This window comes from Carassius auratus, chromosome 44 (assembly GCF_003368295.1).
Source record: "Carassius auratus strain Wakin chromosome 44, ASM336829v1, whole genome shotgun sequence".
Taxonomy (NCBI): Eukaryota; Metazoa; Chordata; class Actinopteri; order Cypriniformes; family Cyprinidae; genus Carassius; species Carassius auratus.
In genome coordinates, this window is record NC_039286.1 from 3,814,627 (window position 1) to 3,839,874 (window position 25,248).

A 25,248-nucleotide genomic window follows, 5' to 3' on the forward strand; every position below is an offset into this window, starting at 1 on the left:
TGATACTACAGTGAGACTACCACAGTAGACAATTGTTTATATTACACATATAATTTTATCATAAGAGAAAAATGTATTCCCCCTCCCCCAATGTGATTTTATTTTAATAGTATTTTTCATACTTGGCTTTTTTTTACCTGTACATTTAACTTTAAATAATTTACATACAAGACAAACATGACACAAAAAGTCATTTTTGATATTTGCTAATTTTATTTACATCGTATAAGTAGCGATTAACAATACTTGTAGAGGTTAATAACAATAAAACAAACAACACATTAAAAGCAACAACACAAACTTGAATATATTTTATTCTTCTTTTCATGTTCCAGGGGTCATGATTGGAATGCTCTTTCAGAGCAGAGACACAGCTATGTTTCTGATGGCTTGGTGAAACTGTTTACAAGGTTAACACCTCTATTAAAGTGTTAGTGTTTTTTGTTGAGAGCAGTATATCAGAGCAGCCTTCCTGTGCACCGCAGAGAACCACAGCAGCAGAGCAGAACCTTCCCCTCCACACTGCCAACCTCATAGTTATAATCCCACGTCAACTCTGTCCCCGCCCTGACGCGCCTGGTCAAGAGAGATCAGAGGAAAACAGAATTAGACAACCTTCTGAATATAACATTTACAAATAAAAAGTGTTTTATAAAAACAAGATTAAAAATCGCAAGAGTTTCCAAATAAAACTTAGCTCAACCACTCATTTTTAAGTAAAACTTCAGTTTCTGTAATAGAAAATCGAGCTGGTTTTAATCAAGGCACTGACTTGCTGGTAAAGAATGCCACCCATGGAAACCGTAGGTCGTGTGTGTCGACAAAGATGTTCTGAACAAACAAATTCGGACTGCAGCTATGCTGTAGAGAGAGATGCAGAATTAACAGTAAAAAAACAAACAAAGAACATGATTAATATTTACAAGCTTTTTCTTCAAAATCAAAAAGTTTAGCTTACGTTGATGAAGCGGCCGAGGTTGCCCTCTTGTCTCGCATCGATGACGTAACAGGACTCCTCGCCGTTCAACAGTCTGCGGGTGTTGTTGCCAGTTAGAGCAGTCCTCGTTTTCTCCGTGGTTACTAGTGGTGTTACTCTTCCCTGGACTGACTTTCTGGCGAAGCAACGCTTTGAACCTGAGGTTTCTTGACCCGTAGACACAAATTATAGAATTAGCAAATTCACTAAAATAAGTAACAGAAATTTTGAATCAAGAGAATGGAAACGGACCGTTCTCTCTCATTTGGTTGGTCACTTTCTCCTGAGCATCTTTAGAGGCTTTGTGTGGCTTATGGCATAGTATTTTCTCATGCGAGGATGTGCGACTCACTGAACAGGTAAAGAGGACAGGTACAAAAAAAACACATTCATTCTGTCTTATTAGTTACTAATAATTATGTACTTTTCCCATCACCAAAAAAGCATGCAAAACATGAAGATTAAAAACATGTTTAACTGAAATGAAATAAAAATATTAGATGAAAACTGAACTAAATTCAATTTAGAAATGGTGCCTTGGCAACTAACTGAAATAAGAACTAAATTACTAAATGGTAAACAGGAAATAATAAAAAACTAAAACCTAAAACTGAAATAAAAATAAATTAAACCCAAGTAGTAATATATATAAAAAAGAAATTAAAATAATAATTAAATTAAAATTGGTAATATATAAATAAAAGCTAATTCAAAACATTATTAGTATAGAAAAAAAGTACTAATATAACACTGCATCTTACCTTCCATTTCTTCTTGTTCTTTGTCCAGCTCCATAGGTTCTTCTCTTTCTATGGAAAAGCAACATAAAATATTTCAACGTGCACACAGAAGTGAAAAGACATGCAATTGTTTGGCCAACATGCTCAAATGGTCATAAGGTTGAATATATACACAGACACACCACACACCTTCACAACTGCTAGAGTCTTCTTGGTAGAGAGTGTTTTTCCACAACGGCCCTGTTTTCATAGTGATGGTCTTCTTGTTGCTTTCAACCTCTGTGTCCGAGCAGTACGCCTCGCTCTCATAACCCTCTTTCAGTTTCTCCACACCCTCAATGAAGTCAAGGTTGGCCAAATAGTCATTGCCGGACACGGTGTCATCCTCATTCATTCGGTCTTCATTTACTATTTTACCTGTGAGGAGATAGATGGAGGTGATGGGAGGAATTTTGCTGCATTTAAAGAACTCAAATGTATGTTCACTTACCAGTGAAAACACACACGAATGTGCCCTTGGCTACATCATCTTTGCAGCGGATGCCCCATCCCTTGTGCTGCGTCATGAAGAGCTCCAGCCGCAGCTGCAGACCGTGCTGGACCAGCCTGTTGCTGCATGTTCTCGGATCACAGCGGCACAGAGGGTTACACTCATACACCCTACAGGGATGCAAGTGGAAGTGTAATGACATTTTTCTGGTTAGAAAGGTTATACACTACCGTTTAAAAGTTTGGGGTTAGTGAGTTTTCCTTTCTTTTCTGAAAGAATTTGATACTTTTATTCAGCAAGGTAAATATTTAAATTATTTCAACAATGTACTTTTGAATTTACCATCCATCATAGAGTCCTGAAAAAAATTTTTTTTACAGGTGCATCTCAAATTAGGATGTGATGGAAAAGTTCATTTATTTCAGTAATTCAACTAAAATTTAGAAGCTCATGTACTTAAATTCAATGCACACAGACTGAAGTAGTTTAAGTCTTTGGTTCTTTTAATTGTCATGATTTTGGCTCACATTTAACAAAAACCCACCAATCTTAACAAAACAGAATACTTCATAAGACCAATAAAAACAAATTTTTTAGTGAATTGTTGGGCTCTGGAAAGTATGTTCATTTACTGTACATTTACTTAATACTTGGTAGGGGCTCCTTTTGCTTTAATTACTGCCTCGATTCAGCGTGGCATGGAGGTGATCAGTATGTGGCACTGCTGAGGTGGTATGGAAGCCCAGGTTTCTTTAACAGTGGCCTCAGCTCATCTGCATTTTTTGGTCTCTTGTTTCTCATCTTCCTCTTGACAATAGCCCATAGATTCTCTCTGGGGTTCAGGTCTGGTGAGTTTGCTGACCAGTCAAGTACACCAACACCACGGTCATTTAACCAACATTTGGTGCTTTTGGCAGTGTGGGCAGGTGCCCAATCCTGCTGGAAAATGAAATCAGCATCTTTAAAAAAGCTGGTCAGCAGCAGGAAGCATGAAGTGCTCCAAAATTTCTTGGTAATCGGGTGCAGTGACATTGGTTTTTATAAAAAACACAATGGACCAACACCAGTAGATGACATTGCACCCCAAATCATCACAGACTGTGGAAACTTAACACTGGACTTCAAGCAACTTGGGCTATCTCCACCCTTCCTCCAGACTCTAGGACCTTGGTTTCCAAATGAAATCCAAAACTTGCTCTCATCTAAAAAGAGGACTTGGACCACTAGGCAACAGTCCAGTTCTTCTCTTTAGCCCAGGTAAGACACCTCTGACGTTGTCTGTGGTACAGGAGTGGCTTAACAAGAGGAATACGACAACTGTAGCCAAATTCCTTGACACGTCTGTATGCCTTGACCCCAGCCTCAGTCCATTCCGTGAAGTTCACTCAAATTCTTCAATCGATTTTGCTTGACAATCCTCATAAGGCTGCGGTTCTCTCGGTTGGTTGTGCCTATTTTTCCTTCCACACTTTTTTCTTCCACTCAACTTTCTGTTAACATGCTTGGATACAGCACTCTGTGAACATCCAGCTTCTTTGGCAATGAATGTTTGTGGCTTCCCCTCCTTGTGAAGGGTGTCAATGATTGTCTTCTGGACAACAAAATCAGATCAGCAGTCTTCCCCACGAATGTGTAGACTAGTGAACCAAACTGAGAGACCATTTTGAAGGCTCAAGAAACCTTTGCAGGTGTTTTGAGATGATTAGCTGATTGGCATGTCACCATTTTCTAATTTGTTGAGAATTGGTGGATTTTTGTTAAATGTGACCCAAAATCATCACAATTAAAAGAACCAAAGACTTAAACTACTTCAGTCTGTGTGCACTGAATTAATTTAATACACGAGTTTCATAATTTCAGTTGAATTACTGAAATAAATGAACTTTTCCACGACATTCTAATTATTGGGATACACCTGTATCAACTGTTTTCAGCATTGGTAAACAATCAGAAATGTTTCAGGATATCAGCATATATTAATAAATCAGCTTATTATAATGATTTCTGTGTTCCTGTAGATCAAGTGGTAAAGCATTGCGTAGGTTGGGGGTTCGATTTCCCTGGAACACATGATAGGTAAAAATTGATAGCCTGAATGCTCAGTAAGTCGCTTTGGATAAAAGCGTCTGCTAAATGCATAAATTTAATTTAATTTAAATTTAATTTCTGAAGGACCATGTGACATTGAAGACTGGAGTAATGAAGCTGAAAATTCAGCTTTGGCTTACACAGCTTTAAAATACATTTTATGATATACTAATGAATGCATTCTTGGTGCACATAAGAGACGCTTGAAACATTTTAACCACAAACTTTTGCAACTAATTGGGGGGGGGGGGCAAATCCATTGCTGTAACAGACGAGAATAAGACATAAATAGACAAGAGGTGATTTCTAACCCTGTTGGCAAGGTGGCTGGTAACCTCTTATGTGTGTATCCAGCACTAACGTCCACTGGACCACCACTGTGCAAGGACGTGGCTTCAATGGTCAGCTGGTGGCATGCACACTTTGACCTGTAACACATACAAATACAAAATGTTTACTAACAAATTCCATAATTTAACAGGAATGTTCCATGTTCAATCCAAGTTATATACACAAATAATGTCTTGTTGGTAATCTAAAATCACAACAAGTTATCAGCCCCTTCATTATTTATTACAAAATAATTATTTCCAAGCCAAAAAAAAAAAGTATCTGGAAAACCATATTTTGGTTATGACCTCAAAAATTATGATCACAAGAACTGTGATTGTCAGTTAGGAATTGGTAGATGCAGTACACAGACAAACTGGTTTGTCAAAATGGTTAAAAAAAATTGGCCACCAACAACAAATAAGCAAAAAGTGGCGCAACACACTCAATTCAACAAGGGCTAACCCTTTTACTGTCTTGCCTTACAGACATCCATACCAAATGGCACTTTTGTCCATGTTTAGCAAATGACGACTCATTAGTCTAAAGCATCTTTTGAATTAATGGACAACATGCAACATCTCTAATTTCAAAAAAAATTCCACACAAATGCAGACTCAAAAATCTATACCTGTCCAGACAACCATCTGTGCAGTCACAGCCAATCAAGAAGTCTGAGCTGGTATTAATAGAAACACCTGGAGCTGGAACTCTGTCTTTGGTGTAACTGATGTTAGGAGCAAGCGTGCTGTCTACTTCATTAACGCAGGGCACAGGTAACACTTCTCTGCCATCGGAGATGTCCGGCAGGTAGAGGTGAGGCTTGCTGCTTGATGTGGAAGGAGGTCGGGCGCGATTTACAAGAACAAATGGGTCCATACAGAACATTTCCAGAAAAAGGAAGTCACCGCATGTTTCAAACAAGTACACCTGCACTTCCTGCATGTCGCACAGGCTTCGCCCACATGGAGAACGGTAGAAGATATGGAAAAACACCTAAAGAGGGCAAATAACAAGAAAGGTTTCTTGAGCAACAAATAAGCATTTCTGAAAAATCAGGTGACACTGAAGGCTGAAGTAACAGAAGCAGAAAATTCTGATTTGCATCTCAGGAATATATGACATTTTAAAATATAATCAAATACAAAATTTCACTTTGTAATATTTAACAATATTCCCTATATTTTTTTTTTTATTAAAAAATACAACCTTAGTGAGCTTAAGAGAGAGACTTTTTTTCAAAAAGTTAAGGCCAAATGGCGAAACTTCCTCAAACACCACCCACCTTTCCATCGATGCGCCTTCTTGCAGTCATTCGCCTAAACTTAAAAAGCAGTGGGATAAGAAGTGGATTTTGACCACGGTGCATGTCGACTTGAGGCGGTCTCACCCCATCCAGACAAGCTGGAGAACAGCGATGATGCAAGTGTTGCTGTGAAACTGCTTTGTCTTCTTCGTCAGAAACACACTCTTCTTCCTCATCAGTGGCAGGTCGTTTTGAACTTCTAGAACATAGAGCCCAATATGACTTGGTTGGTGATTAACCATTCAATAATTGAAGAAACAGTTCACCCAAAAAGGAAAACTGTCTGAAAATGTATTCGCACTTAAACCATCCAAGAGTAACAGATTCATTGGTGAGCAAGTGATGTAAAGCTACATTTCTCCAAGTCTGTTCCCATGAAGAAACAAATCTTGGATTGCCTGGGTGAACCATTCCTTTAACCAGGAAAAGTCCAGTACTCACCTTAAATTTGAGGTACGTTTTGCTATAGCAGATTTTATTGTGTGCATAGCCATCCTCTGGAGGATGACCTTTGGCTGGAAAGCAGCTGACATCATCTTTTGTGGCATGATAAAGGATGTTTTGGTGACTGTATCAGATTGTCGGGTCGCCTGCACAGGACGAACAGCTGCTGAGGTGACAGATGTTGAAGTAACAGTCGCTGAAGCAACCGCTGTCAAGGTGGAGGTAGTGTTGTGCCGAGGTGTGGCATTTCCTGCTAAACAGAGTTGGGCATGTGATGTCAGACTTTCATGTCACAATTATATCTGAACAGAATTTGACAGAATTGTATTCAATAAAAAAAATTAAAAAGATAAATAAAAATGTGCTGTCCACCTAAATGTCTCAACTTTTTTTAATAAAAAGAAACTTGAACATTTAAATAAAATACACAAAAAAAAAAGCATAATGAAAACAAATGTTTCAAGAGATTAAACTGCAAAAGAACACAACTATAGTTTTTTTGTTTGTTTTTTGGATAACATAATACTGGATTTTATATTTGTCATATCGATAATGTTCATTATCCCAAAATACGGTTTAATTGAATACTGGCACATGTCTATTTGGGAACATGCATAAAAGAGGCAGGATGTGCATGAAACACATAGTGTCTACTTGTAGCTGCAGGCTGTTGCATTTTCTGTTGAGATGGCTGATGTGGTTTCTGTTGAAAGAACTGTTGCACTTTTTGTTGCTGTGGTTGTTGCGTTTCCTTTTGGGACGGCAGATGTGGTTTTTGTTGAAAGGAATATTGCACTTTTTGTTGCTGTGGTTGTTGCATTTCCTTTTGTGGCGGCTGATGTGGTTTCTGTTGAAAGAACTGTTGCACTTTTTGTTGCTGTGGTTGTTGCGTTTCCTTTTGAGACAGCAGATGTGGTTTCTGTTGAAAGGAATGTTGAGCTTTCTGTTGCTGTGGTTGTTGCGTTTTCTGTTGAGACGGTTGTTGCAATTTATGTTGTGTTTCCTGTAAAGTTTTGGTTTGTGGTTTATCTTTAGCCAGACGTTCCTTGATATTTACAATGTGTTCCAACTTGTCTGAGCCTTTATAAATCCACTCTTTCTGCTTGTCTTTCTGGAAAAAGGAACACCACATATATCAGAATCAAAATGGCCAACTTTTGGTGAATCAATGTGATACAGCCTACAAAATTCAACAACAACTTTATCTCCAAGATCAGAATCTCCTAAAATCTGTCAGTGGGGTTAAGTGAGTTGACTGTGAGAGAAAATGTATGAAATGAACTTCTGCGACAGTCCCATGAAGGACCTTTTGTTGTTCATGTTCCTTGCTATAAAGGCAATCAATTGTTAAATGCAGATGAAAGACGAGTACCAGGTTCACAGAGAAATCTAGCATCCCACATTGGATTCATTTTCACCTTAAAGCAGATCTGGATCAGGCTGCCATCCAACTGGAGTACCGTGCAAGTCTCAAACTGGCCATTCCGCATCGCCTTGGTGTCTTGCCCCACGCGAAGCACTACAGCAATGGGGTTGGGATAGATGCAAAGATATTCCTTAACCTGCAACTGAACTGTCTCATCTTCAATGTCCTTCCACACCTTTTTCACTGCAAAAGAAAATTTTTTTTTTACAAATCTAAATTACATTCTGGCTGAAATGGAGTAATAAAGAAAGAAATTCTCACATTGTTTGCATACTAGATGAAGGTCCGGAAGTGACAGATAAGCTGCTTGGCCATCATCATAAAACACTAAGAACCTGATAGCAACATTTAACAAAATAGATATTATGGATTTAGTTATTATATCAAAGCCATATATGACTAAAATAAAGAAAATAAGACACTTTTTAAATACTAATATTGAAAACAAAACAAAATGCAACAGCCTGGACATTACATTAAAGGAACACTCCAACTTTTTGGGACTTCAGCTTATTCACAGTATCCCCCAGAGTTAGATAAGTCCATACATACCTTTTTCATTTCTGTGCGTTCTGTAAGTGTTATTTGACGCACCCACCGCTAGCCTAGCTTAGCACAAAGACTGGATGTAAATGGATACTGTTAGCATAGTAATCCCAATAAGTGACAAAATAATGCAAACATTTTCCTATTTACATGTCGTGATCTGTATAGTCACAGCGTGTACAAATAACAAGCCTATATGAGACAGAGACCATTTTTAATCGAATAAATACTGGGAACTATATTCTCACTAGGCGTAGGAGCACAGCTAACGTTACTTTGGCGGAGTGGCTACTTGGGCGGAGTGATTAGCGCAGCACACGAGACGCCTTGTTGATCGTTCCGTAACAAAACAAGTGACTAACTAGCTAGACATGACTCGTGATCATGGCTGACTTTGAGGAATTGTCAGACTCAGAGGAATTTTACTGTGTATCAAACCAAGATCCAGAACCATATAGTTTTGAGCCAGAATACACAGACGAGGAGTTACAAACTTTGGAAGCTGTAAGACAAGATGTCGAAGGGAGAATCAGAACGAACACAGACTGGTGCTGTCTATGTGGAACATGCCAACATATGCCGACAGAATGCCTTTGTTGTAATGAATGGGACCGGGTATTGCCATCAATGTCAAGGCTTGATGACAATCAAAATATTTGTGTCACTATCACAGAAGATTTCTCTGCCCTAATATACCCGGCAGTTGTCGTTTTTTTTCTCCATTGTGACAAGATCAACTGGAAGAAACGCCCCACGTCGAGTGAACCTAATGGTCAGCTGTCCACCAAGTAAGTGATTTTGTTATAATGATCCCGAGCAGTGTGTTCATGACAACACAATAATAACAATAAAGGGGATGCACGGAGCCCCATTCACGTAATAGTGTCACTACTAAGGTTATATTACATTAGCATGGCACTGTTACAGTATGGCTTATGTTAGTCATCTCAAAACATAACGGAACACTTACCGCACCAACAGGTGATCCAATTTGTCTTGTCTTTATTATCGATGGGATGGCTGTATCCTTTAGCACACGTTTCATGGTCCGTGTGGCAACTTGCATTTTTTCAAAATAGTCGTCTACAGTAAAATGTTCAGAGCAAACGAAATACTTCGTGATGGTGTTTACAGGTGTGTTTGGATCTATTTCCAGAGCAAGTAGCCATCGATTCATCAGGTCAGCGTTTTGGGTTGGAATTCTATGAAACATCATAGTATTACCTGGTCTCCCCTGTTTATTGTCGCAGCTCTTTACAATACAGCAAACACCCATGATAGTACACTATAAATTTACTATCTAGTAATTGCTGACTCTATTTCTCCAACTCTGAGCGAACTCTCTGCTCCTCACCACAGCGCGTCTTGTGCGCTGCGCTAATCACTCCGCCCAAGTATCCACTCCGCCCGAGTAACGTTAGCTGTGCTCCTACGCCTAGTGAGAATATAGTTCTCAATATTTATACGATTAAAAATGGTCTCTGTCTCATATAGCCTTGTTATTTGTACACGCTGTGACTATACAGATCACGACATGTAAATAGGAAAATGTTTGCATTATTTTGTCACTTATTGGGATTACTATGCTAACAGTATCCATTTACATCCAGTCTTTGTGCTAAGCTAGGCTAGCAGTGGGTGCCTCAAATAACACTAACAGAACGCACAGAAATGAAAAAGGTATGTATGGACTTATCTAACTCTGGGGGATACTGTGAATAAGCTAAAGTCCCAAAAGTCGGAGTGTTCCTTTAAATATTAAACAAAACAAATGACCTGAGGAAAAGAGGACTATCCCTTGAACATAAATTCACCTCATGCGATTCTTGCGCTCCGGAAGCTCAACCAGCACGGCAGCATTAAACGAGGCCTTTCCTTCATCATCTTTGCTGCTGGCCACAACACGACAGCCAATAAACAAATCCTTTAGCATGGCAGGCATCAGAGAGGCCACATGATGAGCAGGCAGCACAATCTCTTTACCACTCTTAAACTCCACCTTATATCTGAGGCCATCCTCTAAGAGGAAAGAAAGAGGAGACTGGTCATAACTGCAACCAAATCCATTAGATTTTCACCTTCATTTTAATGTACTGTGGATTTACAAAAATAGGTCAGTTTTACCTGCTGTTTGGACTTCTTGTACTGTTCCTTTACACCACAAGTTGTGTTGCCTTTTCCCTAAAACTCCCATGCCGACTTTGAGTTTGATTTCTTTATGTTCTTGAGAAGGCTTGGAGGACTCACTGGATGAAGACTTGGAACCTAAGACAGAGTCAGTGACAGAGGACAAATACCGCCATTACATTATGACAAAAACCATAATGCAAGGTTAGTCGTAACAGATTAGGTCAGATACATCTGTAACACAATTAAAGCATGGGTCAATAAACTGTGATATGAGCTATATAGATAAAACATAAAGCTTACTTTCATCAGGACTGGAAGATTCTGCAGGAGCATTATTGCTGCTTGAATCATTAGTCGTGTCTGTTGATAACTCTGCCTTTGATTTAGGTGGTCCGTAATCTCTGTCTATCAATGATTCTGGCTTTGATTTAGGTGGTCCGTAATCTCTGTCTATCAATGATTCTGGCTTTGATTTAGGTGGTCCATAATCTCTGTCTATCAATGATTCTGGCTTTGATTTAGGTGGTCCATGATCTCGGTCTATCATTGAGTCTGATTTTGATTTAGGAGGTTCATAATCACTGTCTGACGAGGAGTCTGATTGTGATTCAGGGGGTTCATAATCACTGTCAGCAGGACTAGCAGACAGGTCCTCTGTGTCAGAGGGTTCATTAATACTATCTGCAGGCGATGACGCCCTTGTTGTATCCTTTTGTGGGTAGGAAGTGCTGGTACCAGGTGCACAGTTTTTTGAAGATCTCAATCTAGTTGTTGGACTTGAAGTGGGCACAGAGGGTTTGGCAGATTTGCTCCATGTTTTTGGCTTTTGGTTCTCATCTGTGGATTCCAAATCATGTCTGGTAAGAGTAACAGCTTCTTCAGAATTGCTCGGCAATAATGACACAAGCTCAGTCTGGTTTGTCTCTATGGTTGCTGTATTGTCACTGGCAGCGGTTTCCATTTGATCTGAGTCGCCTGAAAATGAAGGGATTTCTGAAGTCACTGCCAGCAACGTAAGCTCAGTGTTAAATGTTGCTTTGTGATCTGAATTAAGGCTGTTTGACTGTTCAAAATCACTTTCAAGCAAAGACGTTTCAGGAGTTAATGCTGTCGGCTGGGGTTCAGTCTTAATTGATGGAATTTTGAAAGGTACTGAAATGCTTGGAGGTGAAGTCCTTTCTGGCTTTATTACCAACAACTGAGGCTCACTCTTTGTTGTTGCTATGGATCCAAAATTAGGTCTGGAAATTGTTTGTGGAGTTTCTGAAGGACTCACTGCTATCAATTGAGGTTCAGTCTTAATTAATTTTAAGGATGGACAGTTAAGACTAGCAGCAGTTTCATGTTGGTTTGAAATGCTCATTTCCAGTTGTGGTTCAGTCTTAATTGTTGGTTTAGGATCTGGCCTTTGATGGGCAATAGATTTGTTTTGTTCTGAATTGCTGAGAAGCGAGGACATTTCAGGTGCTCTTGATAGAGACTCGGTCTTCACTATTGCAATAGAGTTTTCAGGTATTTCCAGTTTTGATGTGACAGATTCAGAATAGCTGGTCTCAGGGGTCGAGGTTAATGAGGGTCTTTTGGTGAAGTCAGATGATGATGATGATGGTGATACAGCACTTGTGGAGGAGGTTTTGTTCACAATATGGACTAAGTCCTGAACGAGTCTGGATGACTTCTGAATGGCCACCGTCACCTTTTCAAGCTAAAAGAAAAAGAATCAATCAAACAAAAACACAGAAAGAATGGAAAAACGAAATCCAGAACAAAAGACAGACAAATAAAAGACTAAATAATTAATACAGGCAAATGAAATGAAAAGGAAAAAATATACAGAACGGAAAAAAAAGGAACACAAAATAACCGAAATTTTCCAAATAAACATTCTCACCATTGGTTCCAAGGTTTCTTTGGCAGCTGAAAGAGAAAAAACATCAGTATTTGATTTTTCATTACAAAGCCATCATTTACAATATTAATATTTCCAAGCAGTTTCCATTAAAATGTATTTTACCTCCCAGATCAATGACGACAACATCATCTCCATTAAAGAGACTATTTTCCTCTATATCCTTCTCTTCATTTGTTATATGAACGAAGTCAAGTGGTTCTCCCCCTCCTTCCTCCTCCGAATCCTCGTCTCGGTACTCCAATCCCAGCATTCCATAAAGACCCTTCATCACCGACTCACACTCAAGGACTGACCTGATACAAACACAAAACAGTCAAATGGTCACCGTGATTTGGAGATACTGTCATCAATCATTAAAAAACACAATAACTCACTCATGAGCGTTGCTGTACAGAAGACAGGTGTAAGTGGAATCCTTCTCCTTCTGCATCACCCACTCCTCAACTTGTGCAAGTTGCTCACGCCTCTGCATCAGATGAGGGTTTCGGTTCACCTCTGCCTGGATCCAGCGCTGCAGGTCATCCTTTGTCATTTTGAGGAGGTTATCATTATCTTTTTTGCTACTCATGGCTTTACTGTTGGAGCAACATAATGAAAAAGGCCAACTGTTAATTACTGCTCTAGATTTGCTCATATCATGTTGTGCATCACACACTACATACCTGTTTTTAGGTTTTGCATTACTTTTTGTTTAAAGGAATAGTTGACCCAAATAATTTAAATAGCTGAAAATTAACCCTCAGTGTATTCAAAAATAATATGATCAGAACAGATTTGGAGAAAATTAGACATTTATATCACTTGTACTTCAATGGGTCCTCTGCAGTGAATGGGTGCCGTCAGAATGAGAGTCCAAACAGCTGATTAAAACATCACAGTAATCCAGTCCATCAGCTAACACCTTATGTAAAAAACTTCAAATCACTGCTTCAGGCTAAAATATAAGTGTTCCATAATATTGCTTTTTCTAGTCAAAAAGTCCTGTCTAAATCATAAGAGAGATTTGCAAATTTTAAACAATGTTTACAGCTTAAAACTGTCCAAAAGTTCGAAACAAATTTGTTGAGAGTGGTCAACAAGGTATGGAAGAGTTATTATGGATTATAGACTTTTATTTAACCAGAAGCAACATTTTATAGTTAAAACACTTTAACAATGGATTTGTTTCTTACAAACACGCAGCTTTTCACTTCACAAGATGTTAATTGCTGGTATGTAGCCGTGTGGATTACTTGTGATGTTTTTATCAGCTGTTAGGACTCTTATTCTGACGGCACCCATTCACTGGTGGTCAGGATCTATATATCAAGTAATGTGATAATTTCATTTTCGAGTGAACTACGCCCATAACTTGGATTTTTTTTAAATTCCCATTGGGATCCTAGGAATATTATATGATTGTTGTTGTTTAAGCATTTTTACAACCTCTCTACATAACATATATATTTGTACATAAACAATTTTTGAACAGGCACATAGTGTGAATGCAGGATGCATTTTGCCCAGCACTTAACACATGGCCAATACGCTTGATTGACAAATCAAACGGGGTGACTAACAGATCAAGAACTGTAACGAAAGGAAATAACTTATAACAATAATTTATATAACTCCATTCCCTTTAATATGACTAAAATTAAGGCCTAAATCAAATGTGGCTACTCTTTTCAATGGCAATAGCGTAAAGCAAGATAATGACACAAGTGAGGTGACATACATACTGTCCAGTTCCCCAACTTTCCCCCAGTTCCCAGCTGCTGTAGTATGTTTGAATCCTGAAGACAGTCGCAAAGCAAAAAGCGCGCAGCTGCAGTATTATAGCAAAACACTATTCCGCTAGTTTATTTGTCTGCAAAGCACAAAGTGCTGCAAGCAAGCGTCTTTATAGATAGCCTACAACTTAAACCATCATATGAAAAACTAAAAAGCGCGAAATAAAAATAACTAAAACCGCATGGAGGGAAACAATGTCCAGAATGTTACTGCGCCTGTGTGATGGTGGACGCAGAGTCTACAAGAGACATTCTGATTGGTCCAGTGCACGTTGACGCGGGAGGATTAGTCACACCCACAAAACGCTTAATGATAATTATTGTAGTTTAACGCGTTTCTCCACGTGTGCATTCTATCAAATGGCCATTAAAGATTCTATTTGTATTTTTTTCACCTGTAATTCATCGTTAAACTCGCTTATGGAAGAGCCATCGCACTTGCCATCTGTTACTTTTCTCAGCGCCGGCAAGGATGAACCAAGCACAGTTGATTAGTCAGTTTGTGTTTAGGATGGAACTCTGCAGATAAAAAAATTAAAGAATTGAGTAACATACTTATTATGTGAAGGTTTATTTTAATAAACATGTAGCTTATGGTACAATTATAATTTTATATACAAAGATATTAGCTAATATAATTCTCGAAAAAAAGAAAAGCATATTACCAATTGGTTTTTAGCATTTTTAGCTTAATGCAGAAATATAGAGAAATATAAAACATATATATATATATATATACATATATATATATATATATATATATATATATATATATATATATATATATATATATATATATATAAACACATATAAATATAAAACAATACAGGGTTTTTCAGCAATCATTTGCCCTAAAAGCCCAGACCAACTAAATAATATTTCAAGGGAAAGGTTTACTTAAATAAATCAAAACTAATATGAAACCCTTTGTCACGAACTTTGTTTGCTCCACATATAATGCCAGTGTATATGTAAAATTACAATACTGAAAAGATAAAAAAGCCACAGACTATATGAAAGCATGAGATATTCATATGGTTGAGCTGAGGCAGTAAATGCATATATTAATCTTTCATATAAATTGCAAATATTAAACCCTTCTAGTCATTCTGTTAGGCTTCATTGGTGGTCTTGGGTTCACCATGTTCATCATCCACCTGACCAGAGAGGTTTTTCTTAAGTGGGTCCCTGAGGGACATCATTTCCTGTATCTTCAGCAAGGTGTCACAATCTGAGGGAAACTGATTCCTCTGAAAAACATAGTTGAAATCAAAACAAGCTCTTTAAAAAGGATTAGAAAAATAATTATGATGCCTACATTGAGAGAAAGACGCAGAAGACCACCTTCACCCTGGCCTTCCAGAGATGACAGGAACATCCTGAGTGACTGCTCAGACAATTTATTTCCTGCATTATCAGAAAAGAAAACAGCTATGTTTTGAAGTTGAGTTGATTTCCAGTCCCCTCCTCTTCTATAATATCATGAATACATAATTATAGTTTTCTTAAAACTAGTGTAGCCTATCTATTCTGGTATTTTTGTTACAAGCAATGTCTTTATATGATATCCGAGAGACAACTGAGGTTTTGACCCGTGTCAGGAATGCAGTAACAGTGTTTACTCATTTAGTCTGGCTTCCAGAGAATATGTATTTGTTTTGAAATAATTCCTCTGAATCATTATATAAATTTTATAATTTATAGAAAAATAGTAATGATTTTGAACTTTTTTCTTATTTTATTATGCAGTACCATGATAGATGTATGAGACATTTAAAGACCAATGCACCGCATGTATCCAGTAACTCTTAAGTATGTTAACCTATCAGAACCTGTGTAAATAACGTCAACTGATCATCTGTATGACTATAAATACAGGTGCATCTCAATAAATTAGAATGCCATAGAAAAAGTTAATTTATTTTAGTAATTCAACTAAAAATGTGAAACTCGTGTATTAAATAAATTTTAATGCACACAGACTGAAGTTCAAGTCTTTGGTTCTTTTAATTGTGATGATTTTGGCTCACATTCATATTCAAATGTGAATACTGAAATAATAGAAGTTTTTTTTTCCACAACATTGTAATTTATTGAGATGCACATGTACTAGTGGGTCCATATTCTGAGTTAGATCGATGCTGGCTCCTCTTACAAATTTTCTACGGCCTGTGGAGAACTCTGTCTTCACTAAACTGTCTGTCAACTGACTGAACTTGACTCCTGGTGTTCATTGAGCATATTGGTCTCTCACTATGGGGCTTAACTGTAGTTCCCCTACAATTTCATGCTAATTCTGAAATGAAATCAATTCGGAAAGGAAATCACCTGAGAGATTCAGAGAAGTAAGGCATGTGTTTCCCGGATGAATGACTTTCCCTCCAGTGTGTACGATTCCAGGATCCAATAGAGGAATCACTGTCTCAACCACGTCCACTCTCTGACAAACATATGAGTCCATATTTAATGGGAAATATCTAATTATAGCAGGGGTTTCATAAACTCATGAAATTCTTATCAACAAACAGACAAATTAAATATGATATAGATATAAAATGTAGAATTTTCCTTCCTGTCTGTCTTTGTCTTATTCTTACCTCTTGTTCAGATACTGGCAGATTGTTGTCTTTGCCTGCTATTTTTCCAGCTTGAACACGGGGAAATTTATTATCTGAATGAAAAGCAAGACAGAAAATATTTTCTCTACATGTTAACTATAAAATATACCATATACAAATATGTGAAATATATTAAGTAAAATATAAAGTTTGCAAACAAACAGGTGTCAAAGGAGTTCAATTACCTTTCTTGGCCACCTTTGGCTCCTCTTTTTTTGTTGCCTGACCGGCTGCTGGTTTCTCTTCTTTCTTAGGGTTGTCCTACACACGATTAAGTAAAATCTTGCTACAAACATTATTAAACAACTGTAAACCATTGTATTGTATCTCTTAAACAAGGACAAACTCTATTCATGTCATCAAATATATATACAATATACAGGGAACAGCACTGCTCTACCTTCTTTTTGGTGGGGTTCTTTGTACTCTTGTTGAGGCGATCCAATGAAGAGCTGCTGCGGACGGAAAGAGGTCGCTCATGTGAGTCTGCAAGACTAACCAGAGATGGCTGGACCATTGTTGATTCTTCACCTTTAAGTAACAGCTTCCTCCTCTCAACTATTTCCTCATGTGTCAGAGCAAAGGGGCCAAGCACCTAAATAAGGATGTTAGAAAAAGATACATTTTTAATGTGCCAAGTTAGGCAGAGTAAGGCATATAAAATGTAGTTGTTAATAGGAGTATATATGTATACCTCAGCCAAATGAGCTGCTCCATTATCCCCTATTTGATTGTAGGATAATGACAGACACAGCAAGGAACGGTTGAGACGTAGACCCTTTAAGAAGAGGGATAGGTGATATTAAAAACTCGGTTTTATGCAGTCTTGATATCATTATAAACCATCTGAATGCCTTCAGATGGACAGAGTTAAATTTTACACACCTGAGAAATGTGAATTGCACCTGCATCACCAATACTATTAAAGGCTAGGTTGAGGGACAGGAGGTTTTTGTTGGCAGAGTGTACAGTGGACAGAGCCAAGCCAATCAGACAAGCTCCTTCCTCTCCTATACGATTATTACGTAGTGATAAGTCCGTCAACCTGGCATGGACATTTTTTGAAAAAAGCTTGAAAAACTCAAATAAAAAGTGAAATACTACAAATAAAGCATTTTGTTATTTGGAGAGAGAAACATTATAACACACATTCTAACATCATTTCGATATTCGAGTCAGATGTACTTTAAAGGCCTCATGGCCTACGTAACTGAGATTGTGTATGAAGGTTTCCAGAATTAATAATGTGTACACTGTCCATATTATTAACACTCTGACAACTCATATGTTTTATATATATATATATATATATATATATATATATATATACATATATATATAAAACATATGAGTTGTCAGAGTGTTAATAATATGGACAGTGTACACATTATTAATTCTGGAAACCTTCATATATATATATATATATATATATATATATATATATATATATATATATATATATATATATGCCTCTGGGCTCCTGGAGAGGGTTAAATAAAAAAAGTATAAACAGACCAGTGGGAAAACAAAAAATAAAAATTTAAAGCCAGTGGGTAAAGTCACCCAATCACCAATCAATGAATCAATGGAGCTAATAAAAAAAATCAAGTGGAATAACATATTTAAAAAGGTGACCTATATGCTTAATATGACTTATAAAGAAACTGTATAAGAATGGAAGCTTGTAAACGAGACCAGTTCAGATGGCCAACTGGCATCTTGGCTTTGTTTAATTGTCCACTAAAGAAAGAAATCTTATGTATAGTTGACATTTAAGGCTTCAAACAATGGTATAAACACCATTCAATGTAAATTGTGATATTCGTAATTAATCATCACAATTACAATTTTAAGGAATAATCAACAATAATGATTTTTGTCATAATCATGCAGCCCTATTTCAAATTTGTACCCAGAAATGAACTAAATTTGACACAACCTCCATTTAAGGTAAGTCATTACTTGTAAATAAATAAATAAATAAATAAATAATTCAATTATTTTTACTACAATTTTAAATAACACTCTTTATTTTAATATATTTTAAATTGATTGTAATTTATTCCTGTTATGGCAAAGCTTCATTTTCAGCAGCCATTACCCCAGTCTTCAGTGTCACCTATCTTTCAGAAATAATTCTAATATGATGATTTGCTACTCAAGAAACATGCTATTATTATCAAATGTATATATTTATTTTATTATTACTATTAATTTTTTTGCTGTTTAATATTTTTGAGAAAACTGTAATAAATGTTACTTTTGTAACATTGTTTTTACTCTCACTTTTAATCAATGAATGTGTCCTGGTTGAATAAAATAATTAATAAAATATCCCAAAAAATTTACTCCAAAGTTTTGAATGGTAGAATATGTTGTAAGTGTAGCGTTTGGACCAATCAGACACACAACCATTCATTAATGAATAATCCGGCAAACCCCCTCACCTAAAATGCAAACTATGTGTTAGAGTTCTGTGGACAGTCCCGAAAAGCAACTAACTCCCCAAAAAGGCTGAACAGGCCTCTGGTTACCATCGCAAGCAATGAAAAATCATCTGAAAACACTTCTTTTATTGCTCAAAGGAATGTGCTCAGAGCTACTCCATTTCCCACACAGGAAAAACAATGCCCACAGAAATGGACTCTTCCCTATTACTATGAACTTCCTATCATGCATAACCCCTAAGTCATTGTGTATATTATTACTGTTTCTTGTATATTGTCTTTTGCATCGTATACTGTTTTATGCATGCTTATGATAGAATCCTTGGGTAATATAACCTATAGCATGTTTGGTATCTATGAATTCATGTTTCGATGATCTAAATGAGAAGGTATATTATATGTTGATACCTCTGCAACATATTATTGTTCTAAGAATCTTTGATAGCTTTGCATTAACACACAATCCAGGTCATATGCAAATTCTATACTCAAAGACAAAGAGTCGTAAACTTTGCCTCCAAAAGTTTAGGTCACCATTGCCTCAGTGGCCCCACCAGTGGTGTGACATCCACAGAAGTTAAAAGGCCTTACATCAGAGACCCACTGGGCTCTTCTCTCATCACCTTCCTGTATTCTGCTTCATCTTCTGGTTACTGAGTCCCAGGGCCGACACACCTGGCAACTGTCAGGCCTTGATTACAGCCATGTCTTCACTTTCCATCTGGGAGAACTTTCTGACACGACCGAGTCAGAATAACATCTTTGGAGTTTTTCACTCTTCATCATGGAAGAATATGATTGCAATCCCAACACCAACAAACCTTCAAATCATCAAGACTTTCATCTGAGACTACATCTTGTTGCTTATTCAACGGCCAAAGCAATGCAAGTATCATACATTTAACTAAACGAAACAGAGTTTAGTTTAATCTGTAGACCCTGTTGTAAAACCTGTTGTGCTGATGGTTTCAATCAGGTGGTTAACTGACTCATTTTCACTTTTGAAGTGGACTTTGAGCTTTGTATTTTTGCAGATCTTTTATATGCTCAAACAGCAACATTACATACTAACTAAAGTTGAAAAAGTGAAAAAGCATAATGATACCCCTTTAAGCATGGATAGCTGAATCTCTTGTATGCACAACAAATTTACCATAAGGGAATAATAAAGATAACTTGACCTTGATGAGATAAAAAGTATTAGGAGAATGGTTCAAACTAGCAGGAGTCCACAGTTAGAAAGTATACCACGACAAGTAAGAACGAGTGGAGTAAAACTAGTGGAGTAAGAGCAATCAGAGACCAAGCTACCAATCTTTGGTTTCAAAGACTGATAAGAATAAGGTATAAGCATGAATGTCAGGTCAGACAAAGACTCAGATGCGGTGACCATCATCTCGGCTTTGTTGCTTTGTCCAATAAAGTCTTATTTTGACATCTGGAACTCTGCTTCCTGAACTTCATTTACTACATTGAGAAGACCTTTGTGTGCTCCACGACAGTGTACGTATGTTTAAAAATGAAAATGACTCACATGCTGTCTTCCGCTATGAGTAAGTGGTAACTCTGCTCAGCGAGTGGATTGCCCTCCAAAACCACTTTCCTAGCAAGATATAATTTGGTAAATGTTGTTATCAGATTTTCCAGTATCAATTACCATAATTTATTTTTCAAACAGATATCTTGCCTCTGGTGTAAAGCATAAACTAGCAGACCTATAGCCCACTATGATTTCATGAAAGATGATAATTTAAGCCTTAAATAACATTATGATATTTAATTAATCTTAAATGAATAAATTAAGAGTTTATAACACATTGAATGTCGGTCTTAATAACACTGGCAAGAAATAATGAAAAGTCATTCTATCCTTTGACTGTTCTTACCTAAGATTTGAGCACAACGACACTGTGTTTCTCATGGAGGTGAAAGTGTAATCCGTCAGGCCCACACGCCACATGCTGCAATGAATCACCATTAATGAAAAATTTACATATCATATTGTTTATATGTAACTTGGACACCCATAAGCATTCATACAACACAAACACTCAAAGTCTTACTGTAAACACTGTAAGTTACTGAGGGACGGCAATATCCTGCTCAACACCTGAAGCACCACCTCATCCATCTTCCATCCTATCAACAAATAACAACAATTCAGTTTAAATTTTGCATATGATCACATTGAACAACTTCAAATAGAGAATAAATTGTTGCAGACATCGGGCGCAAAACTTACTAAACAAGTTGACACTCTCACTTCTGAAAATACAAGAATTTATGAAAAGCTAGGACTATGTGAGATCATTTGATCTTCATGAGATTCCTGAAAATCCTTCTTCCAATGAGCCTGAAGCACTCATCAGAAATGTTATGACTTTGAAGCTTAACCTTCAAAGAAACTGTAGAGGTAGTATTAAATACTTGGGTTTAATTATTTATTTGGGGGGGGGGGGTGAAATGCTCGTTTTCACTCAATATCCTGTTAATCTTAAGTACCTATAGAATAGTACTGCATCCTTCATAACTCCAAAAAGTCTTTAGTTTTATTATATTTATAAGAGAAAGATAGTCTGTATCATTTTTTCCTGGAAAAACACGAGCGGCTGGAGGCGTGACGTGTGGGCGGAGCTAAAGAATCACGAGCGCAAGTAGGCTTTTGCGTTGAGAGCATCTGGAAACTGACATTACCCTGAGAAAAAAAAAACATCATCCAAAACAAACCATGGCTAAAAGTCAGATTCAGCCGTATATTTATGATCCAGAATCAGATCCAGAGGCTGAAATTTAACAAGAGCAGCAGCAGCAACGACTACAGCAGGACGTCTCTAAGTAGTATGTATTGAAACTGTATATATTTGCTTAGCGGTTTTGGAAAATGACCAAGTTCCACTTTATGTCGTCTTTTTTTTTTTGTACATGTGGGAAGTGCAGTTTGATGACAACATCGCATGTTGTTTACTTGATGTGCTTACGCGCCGATAGCTAAGTTAACAACACAGAGATATTTCAAGCATGTTTTACTCACTGCCTGTGGTTCCAACACACGATCGTGACCCTTTTTCGTTGGGACTGCATTACATAAAAAAATAAGCGATATGCAAATCCGGCGTCAAACTGGGCCTTGTTTGTAAAACAAGCATCTTCGAAATGCAGGGAACAAACACAAACACTTGCACAACTCCGTTGATGCTCTGTAAAAATAAACTCCATCCACTGGTCCCTTAATGCTGTTTTTTTTTTTTTTTTTGTGGTAATCTGTGCAGGGTTGTCTTGCCCTGGAAACCAAAAACACACTTCTTTTGTGACATTTCGGTCTCTCGCTCTGATCAGTGGATGTCTCTGCTCTGCTCTACAGGCACGCACGCGCTCTTCCAGGAGAAGTGCCCTTAGGATCCATATAAGGAGATTCCACTCCATCTAACGTCACACAGACCCATACTCGAAAAAGACTTTCCGAAACTTGTGACAAACAAGTTCCAAAAATACTCCTTCAAACGTACAACTCAATTTTTGAAACTTTGTCCATGTTTAGCATGGGAATCCAACTCTTTAACAGTGTAAAAAACTCAGTATGCATGAAATAGCATTTCACCCCCCCTTTAAATCTTTCAGAAATTGTTTATTTAAATATCTCTCTGATATATAAAAAAAAAATTACTAATGTTTTAAATGCTGGAATACTTTGCCTCTTTCTTTAATAGGGTGAATAGCAAATGTCAAAATGAAAATCCTCACGATTAATTATTTATTTTCAATGATTCCATTTGAGCCTTCTTCTAAATGGTTCCAATCACTGAAAGCAATTATATCTGGTTTTTATTGCAAAAAAAAAAAAAAAAAAAAAAAACCCATCCAAGCATAATTGTCTGAATTAAGGGGGACAGATGTTCCAAACTTTTTAATGTATTATATAGTGAAAGTGATGTGACATACAGCCAAGTATGTTGGCCCATACTCAGAATTCATGCACTGTATTTAACTCATCCAAAGTGCACACACAGCAGAAAATGTTTTACTTCTTACAGATACATTGATACCCGAAAAATGGTACTCTGATTTATCTCATTCCCAGGTTTTTAATGTGTGGACACAAATTTGTAAAAAGATGTTTTCTTTTATTAATAATTATAATTTACAAATTATTCAATATTAGATTTTGCACACATTTTACACAAAACAGAAAACTGTGTTTTATTAAAATGTGTTTTATTAATTCACCCATCTGTGTAATCTCGGTACTGTAGATACTTACTTCCACTCTTTATGGTATAGTCCTGTGCAGAAGTTTTGGTTGGGGGTTAGAGAAATTACATATTGTAATTGAATTACCAATGTCTCCTTCATTTTGTTTGTAAGGATTATTTTCAGAGACTGATGTTGCTCCACATTATGTGAAATGATACATTGCTTTAATTCTAGCTAAAAAAAAAAACTATTTTCCAACTTTGGAAAAAATAAGCAGTTATTAAATATTAACAATTGGTTAAATGAATTATTAGAATACTCAATGGAAACTATGGCTGCTGTAGAAAGAACATCAGATCGTATTTAGAAATGTGGTCACCCTTTTTTGGAGTGGAGAAGTCTGAATTCATGTTTTCCCTTTTTAAAAACAAGATTAAGAATATAGTCGTAGGCATGTTTTTATTACGACTAATCAGTGGAATGTTTGTATTATTAAATGTGTATTGTATTGTATTGAGTGTTTGGCATGTTTTTTTGTTTGTTTGTGAACAGCCACACCTTATTATTTACGAAGAAAACAACCTTACCAGATATTTTGACTTCCTTTACACAGCTGTGGTCTTCTTTCTCCAGCTCTATCCGAAGGCAAGGCTTAGAGGACCATGTTGTCATTTGACTTAAGGATGTCTGAAATTGATTGTCTTCTTCAGTCCGGGTTAGGGTTTTTATTAGGAAAAAATGAAGAGTTTATAACATAATAGGAGAAAATTGTTAACCTGAATGAATGAAAAGTCGCTTTAGATAAAAGCGTCTGCTAAATGCATAAATGTATTTTTTATTTAAATGTAATAAAAGAGACGATTAAATAGTATTAAGCATAAACCATAAGGCAATATACAAATATCATCCTTTAGTAGAGTAGACATTATAATGTACATCTTTTGTACAACAGTATTCACCCATAACTCCTCTATTTGTAGATGTTGACTGCTTTATCTTCACAGAAGGGATGTCTTTCACAGCCATGAGTTTACACAGTTTGGTGAAGTCCTGCTCCAGATTTCCTGAACACTGGTAATCATCTAATGTGAGCGATACAAAAACACACTGACATTTTATTTGACTTTATGTGCGTCAGGGACTATCACACAGCATTTTAATTCCAACAAACAGCCTATCTTTGGACATGGCATATATTTTGGATATTTAAAGATTACATGAAGCCAAAATATAGTCCGTCTGTCTGTCTTTACCGTCACATACCTGCGGTTTTAGGTGGTTCTTCGTCAGTCACACAATCCACCTTGTCCGCTTTCTCCTTTAAATATTTTTCAACTCGTTTTTTCATCCTTTATGCGGAAAATTCCCAACAGTTGGGTAAGCCTAAACATATATTAATTTAAATGATTTATATATTATTATAAATATATAGTGAAGTAAATTCTTTCAGTTTGTTGTCAGCTCAGGTTGTGTTCCGTTGCTATGCCAACAGCTCGCGCTGGCGTCACCTAGGGGATGGCGCCAAACAGAAAAATGACCATCTGCCTGTCACTCAAAAACTGTCACCAGTAGTATTAGATACAACAAAAATAATGTCAGATAACTAATATAAAACCTGGACAAACTTACTAGAATAGATACAGTAATACATTACTGGTTTAAAAAGGATTTTCAGCTCCATCTTTAAATTGTAACCTCTGTCACACAGAAAATAAAGTAATAATAATAAATGTTGCATATAATTCATATATTAAACGCAGGAACTATTTTTCTGGAGGTGTAATTTGACTTAGCTGCTGTAAGGTGAATTAGAGTGATATTTAATAAATGTT

The 25,248-nt window shown here is 36.8% G+C and overlaps 2 protein-coding genes across 8 annotated transcripts; both read right to left on the reverse strand.

Annotated features, from left to right (window-relative positions):
• Nucleotides 1-190: 190 nt before the first annotated feature.
• LOC113062169 (histone-lysine N-methyltransferase SETDB1-A-like) lies at nt 191-14,579 on the reverse strand. 6 transcript variants are annotated; one of them, XM_026231804.1, is made up of 21 exons: nt 14,556-14,579; nt 12,763-12,963; nt 12,491-12,681; nt 12,368-12,393; nt 10,777-12,181; nt 10,471-10,611; nt 10,161-10,365; nt 8,062-8,135; nt 7,793-7,983; nt 7,029-7,485; nt 6,372-6,624; nt 5,910-6,129; nt 5,256-5,620; nt 4,606-4,722; nt 2,207-2,376; nt 1,906-2,133; nt 1,738-1,785; nt 1,229-1,327; nt 959-1,143; nt 773-861; nt 191-576 (listed from the first exon to the last, which is right to left on the reverse strand). In XM_026231804.1, the coding sequence occupies exons 1-21, from the start codon at nt 14,564-14,566 to the stop codon at nt 459-461; spliced, it is 4,794 nt and encodes a 1,597-aa protein (XP_026087589.1). In that variant the 5' UTR covers nt 14,567-14,579; the 3' UTR covers nt 191-458. The 6 variants fall into 6 exon arrangements, with proteins under 6 accessions (XP_026087589.1, XP_026087588.1, XP_026087594.1 ...); XM_026231803.1 differs by having other exon boundaries at nt 6,372-6,627; XM_026231809.1 differs by lacking the exon at nt 14,556-14,579 and adding an exon at nt 14,110-14,415 and having other exon boundaries at nt 6,372-6,627; nt 12,763-12,911.
• A 516-nt stretch (nt 14,580-15,095) lies between these two features.
• On the reverse strand, nt 15,096-24,802 carry LOC113062170 (leucine-rich repeat-containing protein 71). 2 transcript variants are annotated; one of them, XM_026231811.1, is made up of 14 exons: nt 24,680-24,802; nt 24,376-24,498; nt 24,004-24,117; nt 21,289-21,364; nt 21,112-21,186; nt 20,760-20,828; nt 17,664-17,823; nt 17,473-17,556; nt 17,179-17,373; nt 16,964-17,039; nt 16,758-16,831; nt 16,489-16,600; nt 15,479-15,567; nt 15,096-15,410 (listed from the first exon to the last, which is right to left on the reverse strand). In XM_026231811.1, the coding sequence occupies exons 1-14, from the start codon at nt 24,762-24,764 to the stop codon at nt 15,273-15,275; spliced, it is 1,470 nt and encodes a 489-aa protein (XP_026087596.1). In that variant the 5' UTR covers nt 24,765-24,802; the 3' UTR covers nt 15,096-15,272. The 2 variants fall into 2 exon arrangements, with proteins under 2 accessions (XP_026087596.1, XP_026087595.1); XM_026231810.1 differs by having other exon boundaries at nt 24,004-24,120.
• Nucleotides 24,803-25,248: the final 446 nt, after the last annotated feature.